The 24,897-nt window shown below is 40.0% G+C and overlaps 2 protein-coding genes across 7 annotated transcripts in view; one reads left to right on the top strand and one right to left on the bottom strand.

The window, feature by feature from the left end:
- The window catches only part of LOC138105287 (pinopsin-like), an 89,964-nt gene extending 88,695 nt beyond the window's left edge, over positions 1 to 1,269 (top strand). The window contains exon 4 of the mRNA XM_069005071.1: positions 1,042 to 1,269. Within this exon, the coding sequence (XP_068861172.1) occupies positions 1,042 to 1,269 (228 nt within the window). The remainder of the gene's footprint in view (positions 1 to 1,041) is intronic.
- The window catches only part of ST6GAL2 (ST6 beta-galactoside alpha-2,6-sialyltransferase 2), a 48,401-nt gene that overhangs the window by 2,408 nt on the left and 21,096 nt on the right, over positions 1 to 24,897 (bottom strand). For 3 of the 6 annotated variants that reach the window (XM_069005058.1, XM_069005014.1, XM_069005024.1), the window contains 4 exons: positions 19,277 to 20,279; positions 15,206 to 15,303; positions 12,011 to 12,112; positions 10,779 to 10,953 (listed from right to left, as the gene is read on the bottom strand). In XM_069005058.1, coding sequence (XP_068861159.1) covers positions 10,779 to 10,953; positions 12,011 to 12,112; positions 15,206 to 15,303; positions 19,277 to 20,222 — 1,321 coding nt within the window. In that variant the 5' untranslated portion in view covers positions 20,223 to 20,279. Of the gene's footprint in view, positions 1 to 4,363; positions 4,678 to 9,202; positions 9,675 to 10,778; positions 10,954 to 12,010; positions 12,113 to 15,205; positions 15,304 to 19,276; positions 20,280 to 23,222; positions 23,284 to 24,897 lie in introns of those variants that run through there. The other 3 variants (XM_069005032.1, XM_069005051.1, XM_069005040.1) reach the window with 3 other exon arrangements.

The raw sequence follows: 24,897 nt of genomic DNA, 5'->3' as shown, positions 1-24,897 counted from the left end.
TGCTCAGCAAGGAATAATCTACAAAACGCCAACGCATTTTTTTCTGCCATGTGCCAATGGCACACTATCATCAGCACCGGCAATTGTGGTCTTTATAGCCTTGAAACAAGAGAAATATTGCTATTGCAGCTGCATACTTTCAGATGGACTAATACCAGATAATGATCAACAACATTGCCCTAACTACAATACTTTCACATCAATCACAGCTCCTGGAAGCCTTTTCTTCTTTACAAAGCCATGCAAAAGGAAAGTGACACAAAGGAAGTTTTGGACGCCATTTATTTTTTTAAAGATTTCACTTAAAAATAAATTTGTGTAGAAAATGTATTGAGGCACTTGTAGCACTACTGGTATCCCTATCTGTTGAATAGGACTGTCAGCTCTCAGAGGAGATAGCTGAGTAACTCTGCTCACTTGGCACTTACAGATGAGAACTGATACAAGTGTTGCTTGGGGTTTTTTTCCTGCACAACAGCTTTGGCATCATCAAAGGTGTTTTGGGTAGATCTCAGAAGTGAAATGAATTAACATAAAAAATTATTTTGGTTTGTTAATTAAGCAAAACCATTTTCTGAAGTTTAGTTTACAGTTTGGGAATGCAAAGATTTCAATGGCTTGCTAATGAAAAGAACCCCATGTTCTCCCTGCTGTGTATCATTAGATTATCAAAATGACTTTTCCCTGCCTGATGTGTGAAGTAACTGAAAACCAATTACTTCTGTGATTAAATTTTCTTTTATCATAAATTAAAGGTTCTGAAAATATTTTATAATTGTTCTACAGCTTTACACTCTACACAATCTATAGTCTTAGAAAAACTAAGCATATCAGTTCTGAAGTTCACAAATTTGAGTGAACTTTAGTCTTAAGCCACCAGAAACACATATTCATGGTGAAAAAATATTTAATCCCTACTTGGACAAAAAGTACAAGCTTAATAAACCAAGTTTCCTTGCCTTGAAGATGTTATAGAGATGCTCTGAATTGTAATCTGCCAAGCAGCTATATCTAGAATTGTTTGGTTTTTTGTTGTTTTAGTTTTACAAATGCTTTCGTCAGCTTTTCCACTGCCAACCTCCTTCCTCCACTGATGGAGAGCCCACCTGCCATTCCAAGGTAACCGTTATCCAGCTGGATCAGAGAGCGGATGGTGGAAACCTGTGCAATAATGAACCACATCCAGAAACAGACAGTAAAATCACTTCTCTCCTGTGCTCAGAGCCAAGCCTGGAGCCAATTTCAAAAGCTATACCACCAATGTCTTAGGAAAACTGGCTCTGATGGAAAGTAGAAGCCTTAACCAAAGTGTGTTTTATTTCACTGCCATATTACCAAGACAACTAAAAGTAATAAAGAAAGTTGCCATTTGTGGGATAAGAAAACTGTCCAGAACAAAAATTGTGACCCTTAATATCAGAAAAATAGCCAATTAACTGCCAGGTATGGTTCAAACATGACAAAATTTTAAGCAGTATCATTGACTTTCCTGTAAATTAGTTAATGGAGGACTTAGAAGTGGCAAGTTTTAGTTTTTAGTTATTGGTGGTTCAATGTCCTCCAGGATCAATCTAAAAGGCACACTGGGCTATCTAGTTTTAGTTCTTTACCTTTCCTGCCTTGTTCCATCCACACCATGTCTTGGCATTTCAGTCTAGATTGCTCACAAATAACCATAACTTCTACTCACATTTTTTTTCATGCTGGACAATGATGTTTGGCAGGAGGAAAGACAGTGCCTTGGCAGACTATTTTTTGAGCAGTAACAGCTAATTTATAGCACATTCTTGTGTTGAAGTCTGAAAGATGAGCTACAACAACAAGCAGAGAACATGTACAGAACTCCCTGCACTAGAGGCTTATCTGTTCTGGTGGAATCAGGAGCACCCCTGATACTTCCAGACCTTGTGACCTTGTGCATATGTCAAATGCTCAAACCCTAACCTGGGGGAAAACGGTCAGTGCCAGGCTGTTCTTCCTTTAGCATCTCTAGCACTACAGACCTCCAGCCCATGGGATCAACAGCATGGTACAACCAGGACTTCCATCCAAGCCATCTGTGGGTGAGATGCAGGATTATACATGAACCTGAGGAGGTAGGTCCCTCTACTTAGCTGACACAGCCCCCAGATTCTCCCTGGAAATGATCTGCTCCTGCTGTTTTCCATGACATTAAAAAAAAACCACCAAGAAAATAAGGGGATGGAGAAGGAACAACATAAAAAAAAGGTTCTTTTTGGAAAGGAAGCCATCTTTTTTGTACAAATACAGTCCTCTCTAAAAATAGAGAAGAAATGGTTTCATTTCTGTCTCATGCCTTGGAGTATGTGAAACCCCTCCAGAGGTGACAGCCCTAGTGTTGTAGAGCCATCACTGCAAACTCAGTTTACAAAAAATGTTAATTGAGCATCTTGAAAAGAATAGCAGCAGTTTAGACCACTAGGACATTTACATCAGTCCATGTATTAGGATCTATTCAGATTTTATTCTATTTTTTTTTCTAATGCCATGTGTCTAGGTTGTTTTTCCTAAGTCCCTAAAACAGGGCTGCCAACAGAGCTCCCTGGACTACAGGTCTCACATCCCATCCCATGTTTTTTCATACCACTCTTTAACTCAGTTTCTCTCTTTGCTTGGTTTTAACAACATTGCAGGGAGTTACTGACATCTGTATCCACCAGGTATAAGTGTGCCAAGCTGTCTATATTTTCATCTACCTTACAACTCAGTTTTCCCATCTTCCCTTTTCTCCTCCACTTAGCTTCAGTGATATTTTAGGATTTTTAAATCACCAATAGGTTTTTGTCACTTACATAACCCCCAAAATATTTTTTCCATTATGTTTGAACTTTTATGTTTTGGATGCAGTCTCAAAGATAAAGAAGAGGTATGTGCCTGACTGCTTTCTGACTTAATCTTGGTTCCATTAAATCATTTTTCTTGCCTGTCTATTCTGAGAAGTCCCATGTTGCTTCCCATTAGTTATCTTTACACATTTCTTTCTGTGTTACTGTTTCCTAGGTTTCTCTTCTGTGGCTGAATTTCTTGGCATTTTCTCCCACAGCTGTAGTGTCAAAGTGTGCCTTGTTTATTTCCTATCCCAGTACTGCCCTCAGAGTATGTTACGTACTTATTTCTTTTGTCTGTGTACTTTTCACATCCCTGGCCAATTTAACATCATCTACATCGACTTTGTTCCATATCTCAACGCTCCTCCAGGAGCATCAGTATGAATGAAAACCTCATTGTTTGATAGCCTGTAGGGTGAAGAATTTCCATATGATACACTTCAATATTTGTCTTTGCTAACAATCTTTATGTTAATTTTCAGTCAATGTGCAATTATTACGTATAAAACAGCACAGACTGTCTTACACACAACCTAGGGAGCTATTAATAAACAGAATGAGACTGTCATTGTCCCAACACAATATATAGTCTGGACAGAGTTAATCTTACTGAGATGTTCATGCCCATCTCTGACCTTTCTGGTTTAAAGCATTCTTTACAGACAATGCAGGAGGTTTCTACGGCAAAACTCATCTGACTTACTTATGATGTGTCCTTTAGGATGTGTTGAATTATTCACTTACAGAGAATTTTCCTTTAAGTGTTGTTCGTCTCCACTGACTAGACAGAAACCAAAAATAAGAGTTTGGCACTTGGCTATCAAGAACCTTCTCCTCTACTCTATGTAAGTAGCTTTTGGAGCTTCATGAAAAATAATATAATTGGCTTTTCCAGAAGCACTGTGAGAAGAAATAAAAACAAGGCATGAACAAACGTGCCTCTGGTGCAATTACCCACACCTGAGATAGTTATCAGAGGCTCCTTTGCTGTCAGCAGAAGAAAGTGAGCACTTTTAGGAAGAAGTACATGTCTAATGGATCATACAAGCCATTTCCCAGAAGTTCCTGGTTTTTTTCTGTTGGCTCTAGGGGAAGCCTGAGTGACAGCATGGATAGTGTACTCCCAGTATGGGATAAAAATTTCACATGTTTAGGGCACTATGGGGCTCACAGTAATATTTAAGAGGCACCTATTTTTTGCTCTAATATGTCTGAGGGTGACTAACACAAATCCAGACCTGCACTGGAAACAGCTGAAGTTAGGACACACAAGTTCTGCTTTCTCACTGACCCAGACATGGACCATAAACATGGAGCAATTTTATGTACAAGGATTAAGCTGAAGTGAGATGTTTTTGTTTTTTTTCTCCAGAATTCGTAATATTAAGGTACAGGAATGGGAGTAAAAGCAGAGAATTACAAAGTATTTAGGGAAGACCAGTAGACATGCACAATTTAAGAAAATGTAAAACCTGAAAGGGAAAGCCTATAGGCTGTGTATAGCATCTAAACATCAAAAAGCTTTTTAGATCTTAAATATCCAATCCATATTTCACATTAAGGAAAAAGTCAAGGTATCCAGCCTGATTTTAGCTTTGACAAACATAACTGGTGCTACCATGCATTCCAAACCACACCCGAAGATAATTCTGCATAGGCCACTCTGATCTATTTCCAACACCCTTGCTGGATTTTCCAAAGTCCCGTTTGAATTACAACTGTAAAAATGGAAAAATGCAAAATAATTCTGCCTGTAGCATGGTAGAATATTCAAAGGTGTGCTTTGTGAATGTTTTATAGTTGAATGGCGATGTTCATGAACACCCACCTGGACACCAAAAAAAAAAGTTAAAAAAAGAATCAAGAGCATAGAATACTCTTTTAAAAATACTATAAAATATATTATTCCAAAGAAATGATGTGGTTGTCAGAGAAACAGTCAAATGCAACTTTGTTATAACAGTACAATAGTAGATGCTAAAACAGTTAAAGTGTTTTGAAATATTATATATTAATATTTCAAAATCCTTAGAAAAGTGTGTTATCTCTTGGCTTTTTTGTTAAGATCAAGTGTAGTGTAATACTTTTATTTTTTTCTACTTGGCAAATATCTGTGGTGTTAGGAAGTGTTGGGTATAGTTTAAAATCAGTCCAATTGGCACAAACAAACCTAGCTTTTACAGTCTGCACCGAGAACATTAAAACCAGTTATATGAAGATTAAATTCCTTGCATGGATGGTTTTTACAAATGAACATGTACTATGGATTCTAATCAAAAGAAAAAAATGTTTTTTCGATTTGTTCCTGGCAATTTGAGTAATTCCAATGGTTTTAATTTTCCAACATGAATACTGCATGGTATGATTAAGCTTTGTGGTTAGCACTCTAATTTTAAAAAGAATGTTTTCTAGTTTACAAATAAATAAAATAGAGTTTAATATACCTGAATCAACAGATGCTGTATGAAAGCATCTAGAATTATAAGTGTAACTCAAACATTCATCAAGAACACAGAATCATTTTAACATAATGTAAAAGATGCTGCAAACATTTAAATAGACATAATCTGATTATTATACTCATAATGTCTCATTTCACACACATCGTAAATTCAGCTACAGAAAATAATTTAGCAAGATATACTAGTATAAGTTCATGTTTGATAATCTGTGTACTTAAAAGTATTACAAATAAGCATAAAGCATTTAGAATATATAGTTTTCTATATGATAGTCTACTACTGTAGTCTCTCTTGACTGGATTGCAGATACCACAGGAAGCTCCTTGAAACTGGGAAAAGTGTGCCTCAGTTAATCTTTGGAACATGCAGTAAAAGTAGTTCTGGCTTTTTAAAGCACTTTGTTTCCAAAAAGCCGTTCTTTTACCTCGTTTAGTTCATGAACTATGTGAGAAATACTAACCACAAGAAGACCAAATTATTTATCAAGGAATTGTCACCAAATGGCCCTGCGCCTAAGCTTAATAATTTGTGCAATACTTGTCATCTTTGATGTATAGATACTAGCATTATATAGTAGACCTAGAAAATGACATATTTATAACTTGGTGAATGCAAAAAGCTCTACATTAATCACAGTAATATATTCTGTAATATGAGCACAGACTGGAAAATACTGACCAGAAATATAATGTAATTCTAAATGTATTTAATTTTGGGTGATACACTAGAATAATAAAGATTTTTTTGATGTGATTTAAGAGGAGAGTTTGCTCTTTTATGTCTGCATATTGGGAAGTGGGAGATACTAAAATTTCAGTGTGCTTTTTATTAGAGTAAGAATAATTTGAAGCTTCTGTATTGGAGGTATTATTTATTTGTGTGCTAATACTTGAACAACACTGAGCTGGAAAGAGCACGCATTATTCTGTTCCTGTACCAACTGCTGGCAGAACAGCTGAAAAACAGCAATAAAGGCAACTCTTGAAATGTCTAATTGTTTCTTTCAGTTCATGAAAGTGCATTTTTTTCTAAGCAGAGCTGGAGATCAGCTGCATACTTCTATGCAACACGCAATGAAGCCATTTTAAATTTGAGCTCTTTGTCGTACAACGACCGGCTAATGTTGCAGTATAATGATAGCCTTGCTTGTACTATTGTCTTGATGCATGCAAATGAAGATAAAAATAATGTTACCAACTATTAATGATGCATAACTGTTAAAACTGTAATGTCAACTGTAAAGCCTCAAACAACATTTCCCTTCTCCCACTAACAAAGTACTCTGGGCTTAGTTATTTTGTGTTCAGTGGATTGTATGTTATGCTAAAATTTCTAGCACATAGCAAAACTACCACCCACACAGACAACCTAAAATGTAAGAATCTACACAGTTCATGTTTTGATTTGAGAGTAAAAAAAACCCAAAACAACCCAAAGTACTGCAGTCACAGCTTTCAGATAGCTTTAAAAGATAGAAGTCACTGCTCTATAAGAGTATATAAATGTGAATTTCAATTAAAGTCACCTCTCAGAGGTAAATTAGCAAAGTGTACTGATGGACTGTGGTAAGTAGGAATTTATAGAAAATCCACTAAGTAAACAGTGAACAGGAGAAAACTCTCCACAGAAAAGCCTTTATATAATCTCGACAGTATTAAAAAACCCCCAAACTTCTGAATGCTAATGTACCATCCCATCCAGTGAACACAGAATGCTGTTCTTGAGATACTCAGCAGTTTTACTCTTGGTCTTCAGATGACAAGAATTTAAGGTCAGAATAGGCTGTTCACATTGGCTACCAAAGATGGTACAGGAACAGTCTTTTCTTACAGCAGAATGGTAACAAGCAGAGACTGACACTTTATATACTATCAGACTCAATTAAAAACTGAAATTTGATATGTACAGAAAGAGGGGAGGAAGACTGAGTTAATATTTTACAGTGAAAGACTTATTAACAGGTGACTTACTTCTGTTGCCAAAGGGTAGGACAAATCTTTCCCTAGGAACAGTGCTAATTTAGGATTTGCCCATGGAATCCAAATCTGAGGTTTGGTGGTTAGATGCTTATATGTCTTCTGAGAAAAATGGCATAGATCCAAGTCCAAGATGAGATGTAAACATATCAATACTCATTTAGCAAACTTATATTTCAGCCAAATGTGAACCAACAACTTTAACTGTGAAAAGCCACCATGGCAATTGCCTAATGCTAATGCAAGATGATGAGAATACTGTGCAGATTTGTTTAGAAGCATGAAGGCAGCAGCTGCAAAAATGATGCAAAAATATGAAGGAATGGCTTCTCAAAGCTCTTATAAGGACTAAAATAGGAATATAAAGAGTAAGTGATTTATAACGAGGAGGGACATTAGCTAGGCTATGACATGCCACATAAGGCAAAGTTACAAGCCAGGGAAAGTCCATGCTGGTGTCTCAGGAAACAAACCAAAAACGACCCCCAGATTAAAATCAAAAGGTTGGTTTACCCTCTTGGACCTTTACCCACGAACTGTCCCCCCCTCAACCAATCCTGCTCTCCCCATCCTCTCTTCTCCCCTCTACAGCTGGGACATGTACTGTGCTTCCCTCACCCCAGCCACCAGCTGTCAAATGTTACTGCCTCTCCTCAGCAACACTGAGCTGGTGCAGAGCTGACATACCAGAGTTTTAAGAAGGCAGGGAGTCCAGACAGAATTTATGCAGATATAGGACACCCCATACCCCAAAGGAAGTGCAAAAAACATTTTTTTCCCTAACTCCAATGAAGTGAAAAAACCAGGGGAAAAGTTCTACCTCTTGTCTCTCTCATTCCTCTAAAATCAAAGCACGTGAGACTACCTCTTCCCCACTGGCCCCCTTTGTGAGAGATTTAATAATATTGTGACTTAAGTACTGTAATACAGTTATTAACGATGTTACAAGATTCCCCTGACATCAGTCACTGTGGAAGGATGCTGACTCATTGCTGCAGAAGAACACTGTGAGGACACATTCCACCAACATCCTCCCTTTGGGAAGCTTCAGTTTCTTATAAATAGTGCTAAGAGGCAGAAATAGATGCAATTGTCAGGTGAAAAATGTAATTACTGAAGAAACTGTGTAAGACCATGCTAAAACATTCTTGACATTTGTGAAAGGAAACATTCTTATGCTTCCATGTTTTAATTTATACATTTATCCAATTTTGCAAACCGGGCCTACTGAAGGCCAAAAAGCTCAAAACAAAAGTGCCTCACTTGACACAGAATCATTTTTGTAACCTTTTCTATATGATTAGAATCATCATGGTCCATGCTAGAAATTGCTTAGATTCAGGAATATAATATATCTCTGTGAAAATTCAGACCCTGTATTTAACAACAGCCTATTTTCCTTCATATAGCTGTTTTAAGCACAATGGCATTTAGTAGTGTCATAAAAGTAATTTAATCAATTATTTTCTCTTCTTGAAATAAAGATACTCATATTTTATGATGGCCATCACTTACTCAATCTTTCCACTAATTCTATAGGAAATAATTTTATAGATTTTATAAGAATCAGGTAGAAGCTCAATATTCAGGATACCTCTTTCATACAGGTGCACTCAGTTGTGTCTGTCAGCTTCAGTTCCAACAGGATTATTTGACTTGAAGACCAACATGACTTTTCAGATTCCTGCCAAGCTGCATTATATTTGTATGCTTTATCTTGCTCTTTATGTCCCTGACAATATGCAGTTGCTGTTTCTGTGCTACCTCTGTAAGATGATGTTACATGTGCAGTGCATAGGCATTAATTCAATAAGGTTACCAAAACAGGAAGACTCTCCATAGTAAAATAATTAAAATACATCAGAACAGTAGCTAGTTATGAAATTAGGTGGATATGACATCCCATAAGCTTGTCTTACTACCTTGTTTTTTTAAAGTGAGTAACAGCATACCAAAAGCACTGCTCTTTGGGAAAGAACAATATAAATAAAATTCCCACTCGAGGAGAAGGCAGCAAATTTGCATCTGTACACAGAGTATATTTATCTGTACAGCTTTTGTTGTTAAAATTTTGCTTGTTTAATGGTTGACATTTTTAAAGCTTTCTCTGCTTGAAGGATATTTTTTTGTCACTAACATTCAGATTTGAGATTGAAGATTGCTGTTCTATTCTCATAGTGAAATTAATTCCATTTCTTCAAAGAAAGCTTTTGAAGTGTTTTTTATGTATGGTGAAAGTACAGATTGACAGCACAATGATCCTCTTCACTATTCTTACAATGAGCAGCTGTTAACCTATTTTTATCAACAACTTCATTGCTACAAGAAACACTTTTGCAAAATGTGAATGCAGCTGGTGAGATCATTCCACATGAGCTGTCTTCTCCCTGTGAATTTTTACAAGCAGGTTTCAAAAATATCTCACTTCAAGAAGTAACCAACTACCAAGCCCCCCTCATACAACAAACAAGGCCTCCTTTATTTTCCACTCATGTTCCAGGTATGCATAACCCACTCAAGGCATAGATGGGCATCTCCCAGACACCTTTATGTCATCCCTTTGGGAGCTTCTGCACCCTCTCTCAGGCCTTTGGTGTGCTCCACAGTATCCTAGGATGCCACTACTGCATATAGAACCCAAGATAAATGCTCAAAACTGGTTTTCCCATATCAGATGCAATCTCAGGTGTCTTTGCTTTCAGATTCAGATACAAAGAAAAAAACCAAACCATTTTCTGACTGCAGCAAATACCTAGAACAATATCACAATGTCAGTGAGGAAAGGATGGAGTTTCCAAAGCAGAAGATGGTATTTGAAGCTCTACTGCCCTGAGTCCAGAAGTGTAAGCAAGGATGTCCCTGACTCAGCCTTGCCACTCTGACTACTTGCATCCTTTAGATATTCACAGTCAAGACCTGTTGTACATCAGATAAGTTGTTCTGCTGTATGAATTGTGGGCACAGTGCCAAATTATCCTCCAAGAAATACTAAGGAAGGACCAAAAAATGCAGTGAAACACTCTTGCTTCAAGTGAAAAAAGAAGTGCTCAGACTGAGCACTGGAAGCCCTTGGCCTATGTAGGCAATACAGCTCAGCCTGCCACTGATTGCATCCTGCCTTTATGATCTGCTATTTGCTTTCACTTGTTGTCTGAGGATTCTCTGCTCTATGATCCCAACGAGGAACTTCAGAATTAAGTAGGTCCTCAACAGATAAATTAATGTGGAATAATACAAATCTCTCATATATATATATATGCTTTATATATATGGTATGTATACTATGGATGTGAATGGCAAGAAAGCAGAACATCAAATTCACTCAACTATTTTCTAGTTCTCATACTGTGTGTTTTTGCTAGTCATTGTTTCTGTATAGAGCACCAAGAACAAACAGTACATATGTATGGATTTGATCCTCATGCAATGTATACGTTTAAATTTTTGTTTTAATCTAACATGTCTGCTGGGACCATCTTTGATACACCTACCAATAAACCCTGAAGAAGGAGGGTTGGGCTGTATCTTCTCTTTAGTGTTCTCCTGAATGATGTCCCAGAGCTGCCATATAAACTTTGGATGGAGGATGTAGAATGGCTGGGTTGGATTCTTCCTGCGATGCTGTACGTAGGGAGTGAACAGATTGTAGTCTGGCTTCTTATACCACTGGGAAGAAAAAAGTCAGATGTTTTTTAATAGTATTAAACTACATGTACAACAGCATAAACTGGCTTCATTTGGGTTCTGCAGAACAGAAGCAAAGGTAGCAAAGCAGCCTGCACTGGTGGATGCTTCTGCTAGAAAGGCATTCCTTACTGTGGGCTATTCTGTTTCCTTTCTTCATACAGAGACTCCCAATAAGTAACTGACGGCTGTGGGATGAGCCAAGACACTTTTCCCCTCACAGATCCACATTAAAGAAGAGGTTCAAAGAGCTTTGACATGATATCTGGGCCTGGGGGTGAGTCTTCCTCTGAAAGCATCCCTGTCCCTGACGGAGGCAGCAGCAGCACATGACGCAGGCTGATGGCAGCCTGCGTAGGAAGCAGGCAGCCTCTGGCATCTGTTGCTAAGGGAGTTCAGCAGATGAAGGCTTACTTTCTACTTTGCAGCCTGCTCAGCTCCAAGCTCCCTGTGCCAAAAGCCATCAGATCGACTTGTCTACTGGAGCTGCAGCAACAGCCAAAGTAGAGACTCCCTCAGTGACAACCAGATGGACATCTGCTGCTCTCAGTGAGGGGGTGGACGGCAGGGCACAGATGGCTGTGGGGCAGTGGACATAAAGGGAAATAGGGAAGGCACCCAGAGAGATTTTCACTAGGATGTTGTGTTTTGTTTGGGAAGGCAGAGGGGAAGATGGGGAAAAATTGATGCAATTTTTCACCTTTCCTGATAAAACCTCCTTCTGAAATATAACAATGTTCCCTCCTTGGCAAGCACAGAGAAAACTCGCTGTTATGTGAAAATAGCAATGTTTTATAAAACAAACACCATCATTCATCTATCCTAGCATCTCAGACAGTCCATTCCAGTATAAATGCTGGCTACTAAAAAGTTTTTGACCAATAAACAAATTTAGACCGATTACTATAGACATAGCATTCTCCACTGAATGAACCTGGGGTTCATTGTGAAAAGGGAGAACCGGGAGATTAAAGTAGTAAATTAATTTTCTCCAGTACTTTCAACTAACTGGGAAGAAAGGTCTAAGTGGATATCTTACCACATTCAGATTTGCAGAGTAAGGAGCAGGATCCCAGGCTACCAAGATAACATCTTTATACAAGGAGCTGTCGACAAAGTGATGGTTTGGATTGGTGAGAATCTGCAAACACAGATGTAAAGAATTGCACAGCATTAAAAGCAAGTGTGATCCAGAAAACTGGCAAAATCCTTCTCTCAAGTGAACAGTCCTACCCACGCTGCTGTTTGTTATGCTTCAGTTCTGGTTGATTTTAAGCATCTTGTTTTGTTAAAAAAATATACAAAAAAAGCTTAGCCATAAACAGCACTCATGACAGTTTGAAGTAGCAGTATGCTGAATTATTCTCCATCTGTGAGGGATGTGATGGGACCACCTGAGATGCTGCGTAATTGTGTATCAACATTACCGTGTATTCTGGAACTTGAAAACGAAAGCTACAGTATTTCAGATTGCCTGTGGCATCCTCTTGGACACAGAGCAGCTTTCTTTGAAGGGCTACAGCCCCCAAGGGTTTTTTTTCCTGCCACCCATCCCCAAACACCTTTTTCGTGGCTTTCTCATTTCACAACAAGTCAGTCTCATTTCAATCCAAAAATGCAAATTAGACCATGACTGTACAAATTGGTATACCTAGAAAAACAATTCCAACAACAGGCATGTAACAGGGCTATTTTTGAATTAACTGTCATTTTGCTCTAATCTATTGCTCTCATACGACTCCTTCCTGCATCTCCCAGTACTTTTCCTGATCCTCCCACCACTCCCTCCATGTCTAACTAGATCTCTTTGATTCCTGGTGCATCCAATGTCAGGCAGGTTCAGCATAGGTCAAAACAGCATGAGTTTTGTTCCAGCTGTTAAAATAATCAACATTCCAGACAAATAAATTCATAGTAATTTTCATTTCCCTTTAGGATTCAATGAGCCATATTTGATTATGCATATTTTTCTTCAGAAAAATAATATTGTTGCCATAGCAATATTCTTCCTACCATAAACATTGAGTTTAATGACTTCCATCAGCCTTCTACAGTAAGAACAAAATTAGTCATACTGCTATCAGCATCCCCAACTTCATTTCTCAGAGCAATTTTCACCTCAGAATGTAAACTCCTTTTTTGAGTATACACAGTAAATTGACCATAAGGTCAAGATTTTAAAAGCTTGGTTCCACAGTTACCACACAAAGGAGCTCTTACTTGCCTTTCAGTAAGCAAGAGTCCTCTGGAGGTGTTGTCCACACAAATTTTGCTCTCAGTGAGCCTGCATTCATATGTATGAGATGAGTTTTTTCTGTAATAACAGTATCTTTTGCCACTGCACAGGCTTCCTTCATGTCCTTTGGGCTTTCACAGCAGAGAATAAGAAGGAAGAAGGGGTCACAGCAGCCTTTTAATGAAGTGCATGCAGGAGTTCCCAACAGTGAGGAGGGGAGGAGGGTCAGTAAACCTGTATAGGTAACCCAGCTACAGTATTGGTGGAGAAAGCAACTTCCATCAAGTGGCCTGTGCAGATTTCACTCTCAGAGAGGCAAGGCTGATTTTTCAGCAGGCGGTCAGATTATCATGGATGGCTTCTGACCTCTTTGAAGGAGCACAAAGGTGGTGGGAATAGAAAGACTTGTGAGGAAGCCATGTGAGCTGACCTGGCCAGAACTTCAGCCATGCCCTCTGTTTTCTTGAGAGGCCTTATGGGGAGCAAGCCTTACACAGAGCAGAAGAGAAGACCGTGGGACCCTCCATTACCATCCCAGTGGGAACTTACTCCAGCAGCTCTTGGAGCCAGAGGACCCCTGTCTGCCCTGCATGGAGAGCAGCTAATTTAGCCATTTCATCTCTCTGAATTTGCTGGGGAGCTAAAAAGGCTCAGATCACTCCCTGAGAATATTTCTCTCTTCTACAGAGAGCGTACTGAGTCTAGTAAACTATGAAGAGTTTCTAAATCTTTCTCCCAGCCCAGCTCAGGAGTTCAGGCATGGTCAATGTCAGGACATTTTGGCTAACAGTAAAATGAAGAACCATCAAAGAAAAGGAAAAAAAACCCAACAAAACAAAAGAAAGTAAAATAAAATACATGAAAATCCATGTTCCCTGATACACTGATTTCAGCACTAAAGGCAGAATAAGATATTTCTGCTTTCTTCTCGCAAACAAAGGATAGGAGGTATATTTAACCCATCTCACTTCAAAGATCTAGTCTGTTCTGCAGCCTCACAAAGACCTACAAAATGAGTGTGAAGAGAATGACAGTGAACAATCCTCTATTCGATGGCAAAGAACATGAGCTTATACACATAAAAAACACACCCACCAAGAACAGACTTTGCATGGGCAGTCACTCAAAATAGAAGGAAAAACGAACTCATAAAAATTACAGTAACTGAAAATTTTGCACTCCTTCAACAAGAATTCATATGTGTAGAGCATGCTGCATGGCAAACCATGCTCCTGGTGCTGACTAAGTAAACTCACCATTTTGGTATGTCATAAAATTTCACAGAAATTCTATTGCTGACTTTTTGTCTGTATTTCATAAAGAGGAAAGAGGTTTGGTTTGCCCAAGACTGGAATTCAGGCAATAGCATTTTTGAAACTGAAAAACTAATCTCAACCATAAGGTGTCACTGTAGCTCAAGCCACAATTATTTATTTACACCCATACATGGAAAATCCCATTTTCTCTTGTTTCCATTCAGATGAACAAACTCACCTGATGTGTAACACCCAGCGCACATTAAAGTTTTTTACTAGTTCTTTCCAAATCTTTAAGCAATGATGACTTGCCTAAAGTTACACAACTCAGTTCCCATTTCTTTTGCCTTCCAGCAAGGAAATAATTGGGGAACTGGAAAATATGAGAAAACAGCTTTGGGATTGCCACAGCCTGAACTTTGTGAAGATCCTGGAGGCAGTGCAGTCAAGGTCTTCTGTACTGACAGCTCTGGCATCCTGCAGAGTCTTTACAGATCAGTTCACACGAGAAACTTCACAAACCAGTTCTCTGAAACGAGGCTATTGAGTATCTATGGCAACCACCCTATGCTGACAGCAGTGCAAACACCCCCGTAAGGGAAAACTTTCACCTTCTCTGCATCATGACTGTTGAATCACTACCTGCTCCCTTTATTACCTGACAGTTTTTCAGAGGTTACTAACTTACTGCCATATTGCACAGAAGAGACATTGATGTGAACTCAGAAAAGGAAGATCTTACCTGAGAATTAATGATCCGCATAGTTGTTTTATTTCCAACATCCTTTTCATAGCCTTGTGTAGGAGCAGAATTAAACCTTAAAACGGCATCATGAGAATCTAGGAGCACAAATGAGGGGTAACTCTTTTTTCTTAGTATACAGAACAGTAAAATAAAACCAGTTATCTAAACTAATATAAAACTTATACACATTTGTCCTAATCTGGATATTCTAAGGACGATGAACATTCTACTATGCACAAACAAAAATCCCCTTGCATCTGCCATATGCTATTAACATAAAAGCCTACTGGGAAAAAAGTTCAGAATCATCTATTAATTTAGCATGCAATGCTAAAACACTTCTCTTAATTGGATAGACTTAGTGTGGGAAGATTATTAGTACACTCAGTACACACAATTGCTCACTACTTCTATCACAAAATTTACAGAGAATTACTCCATGCAAAAGCATGTAAACTGCAGGGATATCTAATTGCACATTTGAATGAATAACAATGCTTAACTATAAGCTTGTGTTTCACAGTATTTTATAATACCCGAAAATCTCAGACTACCCCAAATCTATTAATCATACTGTGTTCTTATTATCAAGCTTAGTAGAAATCTAAAAGAGCCTCTGTATGGAAGCTAGCCCACACATCTGCTCACACAAAGAAACCTGAGGATCCCTTGGTAGCAAAGATCTTACAGAGTTGAACTGTCAAAGTTTCTCCACAAGCTGTTGACCTTGGAGTCATGGAGAACAGAAAGCAGCTCTAGGTCAAGTATGGATCAAGGGTAGACACCACACACAAGCCTCCATTGGATAAGAGATAATCACCCTCCCAGTGCTTCTTTAAGGAGATTTCAAAGCCCAAAATGTGTGAAGGAAAGCAAGACATTTTATCCACTGTCCAGAAACACATAGCCCCTGTTGATAGCCTTCTATTTGGTCTGTTTTTATCCCTTCCATTGATGGAAGCTAAGAATATGATTCAGGGCAAAACAGGCATGAAATGCCTTAACCCACAGTAGTTTGTACAGCTATTCATCTCTAGTCACTTAAAATGTGTTGTCTGTAGCTCAAAAACTGGAGGAGGCAAAAGTTACAAAGATAACCAACATGCCTCAGTGGAGTCTTGGCCTAATCCTATAAAACTGGGATCTTTCATATTTTCCCCCCTTTACTCTGCACTTCTTGTACTCCATACAAGGAAACACTGTGGCATGCAGCCAGCATCCTGATTTCAGACATTCATGTTTGCATTAACAACTCATGTCCGAAAAGAGGGATTTTGTGAGATGCCCACCAAGCCCAGCTCCTCAGAACCTAAGGAGTAGAAGTTTTTTCTGTTTCCCAGGCAGGGACAGCCCTAGCCTCAACACCTAGACTTCATCTGCCAAGCATCTTGATTGTGTAGGAGCTAGAGGAAATCAACAGAAGCTGCACATGCTCCACGTATTTGAAAAAAGAAAAGAAAAACAAAAGTTTGTTGTCATGAATTTAAATGAATTCATTTATTTAAATGAGTAAATCTGGACCTGTGATTGATGGCTTTTAGACAATCTGTTGCCTGAGAACTGGGAAGTGGATTATGAAATGAGAATTGTATGGTTTGCAGTTTAATTGAGAGACAGTGTGATGCATTTCCAACATCAGTCATGCTGGTTCTTTGCATACAGATGAAAAACTTCTACTTCACCAAAAATGTACAACCAGGACACAGCTTAACACTGATTATAGCTGGTTTTAAGTAAACTGTTTCTAATCTTAGTACATATTTGTAGATAAGCATTTTAAAGATAAAGTTTGGGGTTTGATCACAGTTCCCTGTTACTTCCTGTGATGCCAGAATAATTTGTTCTCTCAATTAATAGCGTGATCATGATGGAAGTGTTTGCTATACTTGCACATATTTCCATGCCTACTTTCATTTGAAAGCAGTCTGAGGAGTGGGGGAGAGGAGGGCAAAAGGCAGAACACAAATTAACATTTTTGCTTGTGTTTCTAATAGGAACACAGAAGAGGGAGCTAAAGGCCTATGAAGGGAAATGTCCTTTGCTGCTTCTTTTACAGGCATTTTTCTTTTTCTCTTGGGAGAATAAACCAGAGAATCACAGAATGGTTTGGGTGGGGAGGGACCATAAAGACCATCTAGTTCCAACCACCCTGCCAGGGGCAGGGACACCTTCCACTAGACCAGGTTGCTCAGAACTCCATACAACCTGGCCGTGAACACTTCCAGAGATGGGGCATTCACAATTTCTCTGGACAATCTGTGCCAGTGCCCCACCACCCGCACAGTAAAGAATTTCTTCCTAATATCTAATCTAAATCTCCTCTCCTTTAGCTTAAAATCGCTCCCCCTTGTCTACCAGTGCTGTAAGCAGTCACTTGGCCCCCTACAGTCTGGGCCAAATCCTCTCCTCAGTCACAGGTATCTGCCCACAGCCTGAGAGACACAGAAACAACATCCTGTGATTCCTGGTGGCCCAATACTTCCTTGCACATGTATGAGATCTGAAAATTCTATGTAGGTTTTTTGAAACCCCATCTTCCTCCCTTTAGGCAGCATGAGAAGACAATTTCCCATTTAAATCCAAAGTTCTTCCATAGAAAATAGCATAAACTTCTGTGCCCAGAAGCTTCCTAAGGAAATAGGTACACACAGAAGCAAGCAGGCCCCAGGTACCATGTCAAGCACCCAAGTCCGTACCTGGGCTGCACCTGAGTGTGCAAATATGACTTGAAGCGTGCTGTAATATGTAATTATGTAAATATGTCACAATGTGCTATGGATTCTACAGTACAGCACTACTCCATACTGGTGTAAACAGGGTGCACTGGGGAACACTGACAGAAGATTGTTTCAGTCAAAGATAATATGTTGGAGAAGGTAGGAATTGCTAAGCTCTTTCACCCCGAAGATTTCTAAATCAGTGAGTCTTCCTGTGAAGTTGGAGGTTACTCTGGCTGCAGGCCAGCTGGGCACCTCTGCTGTGCTGGAAGCCTATTATAGTAGTTTGATAACCCTAGCAGCTCCAACATATCCCAGAGATTTAAAGGAAACCTATCTGTGTCAAAGAGATGATACAGTGTGATGAAGCAAGTATTGGGATGTGAAGTCCTGGAAGATGGGGAGGATTAATGAGTGAACCTCAAAAGGTTTTTATAGAGAGCTGAAGGAAATAACTCTTCTTGTTCCAGAAACAAGTTTGAGACATACATTTCATCCTTCTTCGAACACTCTTAGCATACTGCACATGTACTACTAAAATGAAGAAATACTGAGACGTTAACACAAGCAGTAGCATTCATTTTTGAAAAGAAAAATAAAACTGACCTGGATTAGTTTTATGGCCCCACCATCCATTTCTGAATAGTTACCACAAAGCTCCCACCTTGAGGTGAGGAATTCTGAGTGACACTGACATCTCAACTCACCTGTAACCTCACTGACTCAGTGCAGCGATGGGAAAACAATGGGTGAAGATACTTGAACTCATTTAAATTCAGTCTCAGAAAAGAGGCCAGGGGACTTGATCTCAGTGCATGAAACTACTCAAGGGTCTGAATTCTATATGTCTGTGAACTCTAAACATGCAAGAGATGAAGAGGACACTACTGCTTCTTAACATGGAGAAAAATGTCTGGGACAGCCATACAACAGCAGTTTCTCATGAGCCATTGCAAAATAAAGACCAGTACAACACAGCTTTGCAGAATAAAACCTGAACATGGCTCTAATCTGCTGAAGAAATAGATGCAGGTTGCAGACAACTGTTGAATATGGCAGTTCTGATGAAACCAGTGCCTCCTTCATAATACAAGCTGCAATATGATAAGAAGGCATCACTGTTTTCTTTAAATTAGATTATGACTTCAGGCCTGATTTTCCTTTCAGTTATATTGTTCTGAAAGGGAACAGCTTCACTGAACTTCATTAGTTTACATTCATGCAACTATGGTGAGAGACAACAACCAGACTTGACAGATCTCTGCTGGAGAAGCATGAACTTTTTGGAAGATAAACCTTAACACACACATATACATACACATACACACAGGAAGAGATGCATTTCACCCACCTATTTCGTCCCCTAGAGAGGAGTTCAGTATTGCACCAGCAGACATAACTACTGCACAGCTCCCAAAGCCATGTGTATATAATTTGGCCAGTGGAATTTGGGGAACGTGCTTTTCCCATCCAAGAGTGGAGAAGGGAGCCTCCTTGCCATCTATTGTTTTCACATTCACTCTTTCTTTTAGCTCACAAAATAGCTGGTCTCCTGTCAACTTGGAGTTTCGTTTCCCCTTGAACCGCACCCCATGCTTATTGGTACTCAAATAATCTTTCATCGCCTTCTGCAGTCGAGGGTTTAGCATCTTGGAAGAGACATCCCCTTTCCAAAGCTTGTAAAGAAAGGATTTCGACATTGTGGAATACAGCCCATCCCAGTCATCAGATTCATCAAGCATCTGGCCTCTCCTATGCCTTGTGCTCCTTTTCCTCATTCTTCTCTGATGGCTCCAGTTGTTCTGTAAAATATTTCCTTTTGGATTATTCATGTCAGCTGAAATGAATTTTTCTATCTCTTGAAGGTGGTTGTGTGAATGAGGCTGACCAGCAGCAAATAAATAATCTTCGTTCACTTGGTAAAAAGCCCTTTTTGATTTTCTTCCTAACTGGGATGGAAAAAACTCATCTTCATTTCTAAAGGCCTCTTCCAATACAGTCCATTTCTTAGAATTTCCAGTCCCTGATTTAAAAGTACCTAGGAGATCTTCATTAAGAAGTACCTCATTCCCATCAATGGTTTCAGAGAATGATGGGTCATGAATGGCTCCCATGATGACTCTCTGCTTGCCCTGAAGGGGCAAAAGTCTCTTAGTTTCAATGTAAGAAAAGGAACTTGGAACTGGATCAGCAGTGTTGCTATCTGTAAAATAGATGAATATCACCAGGAAAAGCAGACCCCATGCAAAGATACCAAAGAGCATGAGTTGTTTCCATTGCTTCAAGTTAGGTTTCATGGCAATGCCTTTACCACCTCCTTTGTGCCTTGAAGTATTGGTGAAGGAAAATGAAACCTGTAAAGAACATCAAACACTATTAAAATTTTTTCTAAAAAGAAATACAATTCAGAATATGTTAACGCATATTGATAGATGGTGCAGAATTAATCTCCAAGCAGTAGCACAAAGGATGCAGTAGCAGAAACAGAACTCCGGAGCCTGCAGACACTGTAGGAGCGACACGCTTTGGCTGTAACCACACCGTGACAGCTGCTAGCTACAAAAGAAGCTGGTGGCCAGTTTCTACAGTAACACTGGATCCTGCCTTCAGGGAGATTATGTGCCTGCCTGCTTCTGCTACACCGAGTGTAGCATTAAGAGAGCAAAAGCAAAATCCATGTCTGGCTGCATGCACAGTGGTACAATATAAGCTGTCTTCTCTTTACCACTGAAAGTCCTTACGCAGGGGAACTGTGAGCAAGCCCGTCTCCAAAGGGACCAGGCAGGGAGCATTGGCTCTAAGCTGCAGCCCTCCTCTGCCCACAGCCTGGAAAGGATGGTGGTGCTCTGTGCATATCATCGGGGGCGAAGGGGAGAGCATCACACAAGTGGGTGAGAGGGGAACTTCTTCCTCAGTTGGTAAGAAGTGGCACCGCAGCAGTGGCTACATCATTTGTTGCCTAGTACTAGATCCAAGTGAGAACGACTCCTGTACCTCTGCTACAGATGCTGCATGCATGCTGAAGTGGCATGAAGGAGTTGAGCACTTCACAGTTGTGCCAAGGGTTTTGTATTTTCCAAAAAGGAGGATGGGTGGCACAACTATCTAAATACATTCCTTTATGATAAGATAGAGATTTACATAAAGGGAGTGGGTAGAGAATGTCAGACCTAGACCTGGAAATATGTGCCCTACTAATACCTGGGGGTTTTGGACTGCTTGTGCATTAGTGGAGGGATGCATGGTCCAAATGAAACAAAGTCTGACTGAGGGGGCTGTGTTCCAAGGAAAATACATAACACATTGCTAGACCATCGAGCACACTATGCCCTTACACGAACTCACTTGTTTAATCAAATGGTGTGACTATCAGTTACAAGCCTGACTGAAGCAAATCCAGCCCTCCCCACCATAAGCCTTCCCATCCACCTCCCTTGCACCAGTCATTGTCAGCCTCACTTGCTACACTGTAGTGTAACTCAGTGTACTGATTAGTGTCAGATCACTTACCTGATCTGAATTAAAAACAAGCCAAGCCCCTTTTTCTGGAGTTTTCTTTCTAACCCATTTGTTTTAATGGCCACTTAATGGCAGGACTTAAGAGCCACTTGTACCAGCCAGCTGTGATTAGCAAAGGGGAATGGGAGCAGGAGCAAGCTTGGATTTCATTACCAGCCTGCACCTCAGGAGCCACCACTTCATCACATCCAAACAGCACACACAGCTTACATGCCTCTGATAACACACTGCCTGCTCACACTGGCCATCAGGAGGGACCAAAACCACAGCTACCACACGCTATCACCTTTCTGCAAGCTGTTAAAGTACATCAAAGCTGAGTGCAAACCTTAAACCGAAGCTGTAACTAAGACTGTGTTTTCACATGAAAAAGAACCCAGCAGTAACACCAGTGTAAGATGTTCCCTTCTCTGTCCCTCGTTCCTGCACTGTGCCTCTGCTGCTGCCAACACCCCTGTGTATGGAACAGATACAGCAGGGGAATTACATGTTAGGGGTTACTTTTGTTTTAGTTTTGTTGGGTTTTTTTTCTAAGTGGGTCAGCCCCTTTATCCACTTCGGTGTGGTCACACATCCAGTTGTTTCAGCACAAATGGGGAAATCGCCTACCACAATGCAGAGGCGAGAACAAACCGCAGGTGGTATTAGCAGAGATACTTCAGGCTGTGTTTCTGCTGACCTCCTGAGAATGTGAGACCGCACTATTACGTTTCCAAACACAGTCTATTTTAATGATCCAGACAAAGCCTAGAACATTAGACAAAGACAGTTGACTTTTGGGCTCAGTGCAGTGTCCAAACAGAGAGAGGATTCATAAAGTTATGCTTGGATGACCAAATTTCATTGCAATTTCTAATACACTGAAAAAAAAAAATCATGGCTGTGATAACCCAGTGCTCCACATTCGTTTGGCTTGGCTCACACAAACCACGTGGAAGAAAGCTATTACTCCAACTGACCCATTTCCTCCTTGCACTCTGCTGCTGCAAGATTGCTCTCTGCAGTACCTCAACACTCCCACACCTTCCAATTTTAAATCATTGCAGGTGATGTCCTGTGGGAGTTGCCTTACAGTATACGGCTGTTGTGCAAGTTAGGTCTGCCCTGAAGTTACTGCAACCTGCCCACTCATCAGTGTTCAGATGGTTCACATTTTTAAATCAGCATTCTTCACCCATCTGATCTGCTTTCATCTCTTTTTATCATTTTCCCTGATGTGTTTCCCCAGCACTTTTAAACACATGGCTTCCAAACCACTGTGTAAGTTAGTCTTTGCTCAGTCAGATGTTTCTCCTGCTGAATATACATTTCTTACAGGATCTGCAATGGAAGCATCTCACATGATCTTTTTAACAGATAAGCTTGCAGGAAGTCAAAGTTATAAAGGAAGAGGTTACTAATATTTTCCAGTGAGTCACGTAGCAAGTGCAGACACAGTTTAAAGATAATCTGTAACAAAATCTTACTATTTGCTCATTTCCCCCCCCCCCGCCCATTTTTAATAAATAGAAAGGATTAGCCTTAATTCAGGTGTGAGACTACAAAAATTTCTAATTGTCTGTGATCATACATGTTTGGCACAGCAGACTGCCTCAGCGTAAAAAATTAGTCAAGACTCAGTATTCAGGTTACAATCTGAAAAAGGACTGAGACACATTATTAATTATTTTCAAATTAAAGCAAACTAATATCTGCCCCCCGAAGCCCCCCACAGCAGTCACATCATGAAAGCACACTCATCTTGCTCAGCATGCACATATAAGCATGCATATGATTACCTTCTTTGTGCAGCAAAAAAATACCCAAAAAATACCCCAAAAAAAGGCATCCAACGGTATATTTGTCAACACTGCAAGCAAAAGGAGAGGCACCAGTGGGAATAAATCCAAAAACTTTACACATTAACTACTGCAGAAGCTTATCTGCAATTCCTCGTTGCAAGTGGGGCCTCAAAAAGGATACCCAAATCTCTTGAAGACTGGAGCTATGCAGGCAAATCTCTGTGCTGCTTTAATGTTTTTTGCTCACAAGAAATGCCTTGTCCTCCAGCAGTACAGCTGAGCTGGAAGCAAATTCAAGGTCATTACTGTATTAGTTGCAAGAGGACCTCTACAACCTCACAGGATCTTAAAGGCTGTGTGTGGAAAGCTGCACTAAGTTCAGAGAAATATCGGTTTACCTTATCTTCTTCTACACTAAACATCCAGCCCTCTCCCCCTCAGCCCTTGCAGCTTCTCACACCTCGCAGTCCCTGGCTTTGAAAATGTTTGGGAGGAGAGGGCAGCCCTTTCACATGCTCCCCACCACCCTCCTGCTGGCAGCAGACCCCTCCGCTGCTCATGGGGGTATCTTCCTCTGTACCATCTGGGGATACACTTGGATTCATGCCCTGTGCTGCCTTCAGCAGCACATGTCAATTGCAAAGAGAAAAGCATTTGTGCAGGAAACCAGAAAGGACAATTGCAACGAACTACACTGGCTAAATAAACAAAAACAGGTGGCTTCATGGGTGTAATTATTGAAGTCCACTGGATGCTTTAGGAATAAGCTTCCATCTCTTTTATCTATGCTCAACATACAGCTTTCAAACTGTTAAAGCAATTCTACACAAGTTTTTAAATTATCATCAGCATTTCTCATTGTCTCCAACTTCACCCCCCTGCTGTAATAATCCTCCCTACTTACAGACTGCTGGAGTCAAAGCTGCTGCAGAGGAGGAGCAGAGGAATAAGTCTACCCCTGGGGGAAGCACCCGAGACTTAACCCAAGCCAGCTTCCTCTTCAGCAGAAGTGATAAGCCTGTCTGCCCCAGAGGCTGAAGACCTCATTTCCCTACATATCTCCTTTCTGATGGGCTCCTTCAATCATTAACTGATTTAAGTTCCAACTGCCACATGGAGAATGGCTTTTTTTCCTTTCCCAGTCTGGTCATTCACACAAAAGCCCTGGAAAACATGAGGCAAGGTACAAACCAGTGAAGTGGGAAGAGTTAACTTATTTGCTTAATAGAAGTATTAGCAGCAGCTATGAAAAAGAAAGGAAAACCCCAATGGTAACTTTGAGGCATCCCAGGAAATAAAGGCAATTCCCCAGTGGAAATTAAAGGCTGATTTTCCAGAAGCAGCACCCAGTTGTGGGAAATTTCATTTTGCCATGCTAAGATGCAAGAAACCAAAGAGATCCCCCTCCCTTTATAAAGCCCATTGTTTTGCAACAAGGAGCACTTTTCATTTTTCTAAAGTAGGCCTCCTGACTATTTCTTAAATGAGAAGAGATGGATAAGGGAGATTTTTTTAATTCCTTTGAAACATTCCTTCCTTTCAACACTGTCTATTGTTGAAATTAATTTGTACAGACCCTGGCAGCTCAGAGGTCAGGATGGTTCAAGTTGATGTGCTAAGATGTGCACTGTTATGTTAAACAGGGTTTTTCTTAGCTGCAGCTTTGCAGCAA

Source organism: Aphelocoma coerulescens, chromosome 1 (genome assembly GCF_041296385.1).
Source record: "Aphelocoma coerulescens isolate FSJ_1873_10779 chromosome 1, UR_Acoe_1.0, whole genome shotgun sequence".
NCBI lineage: Eukaryota > Metazoa > Chordata > Aves > Passeriformes > Corvidae > Aphelocoma > Aphelocoma coerulescens.
Note: the sequence above shows the minus strand (reverse complement) of the source record. Positions and strands in the feature narration are given on the sequence as shown.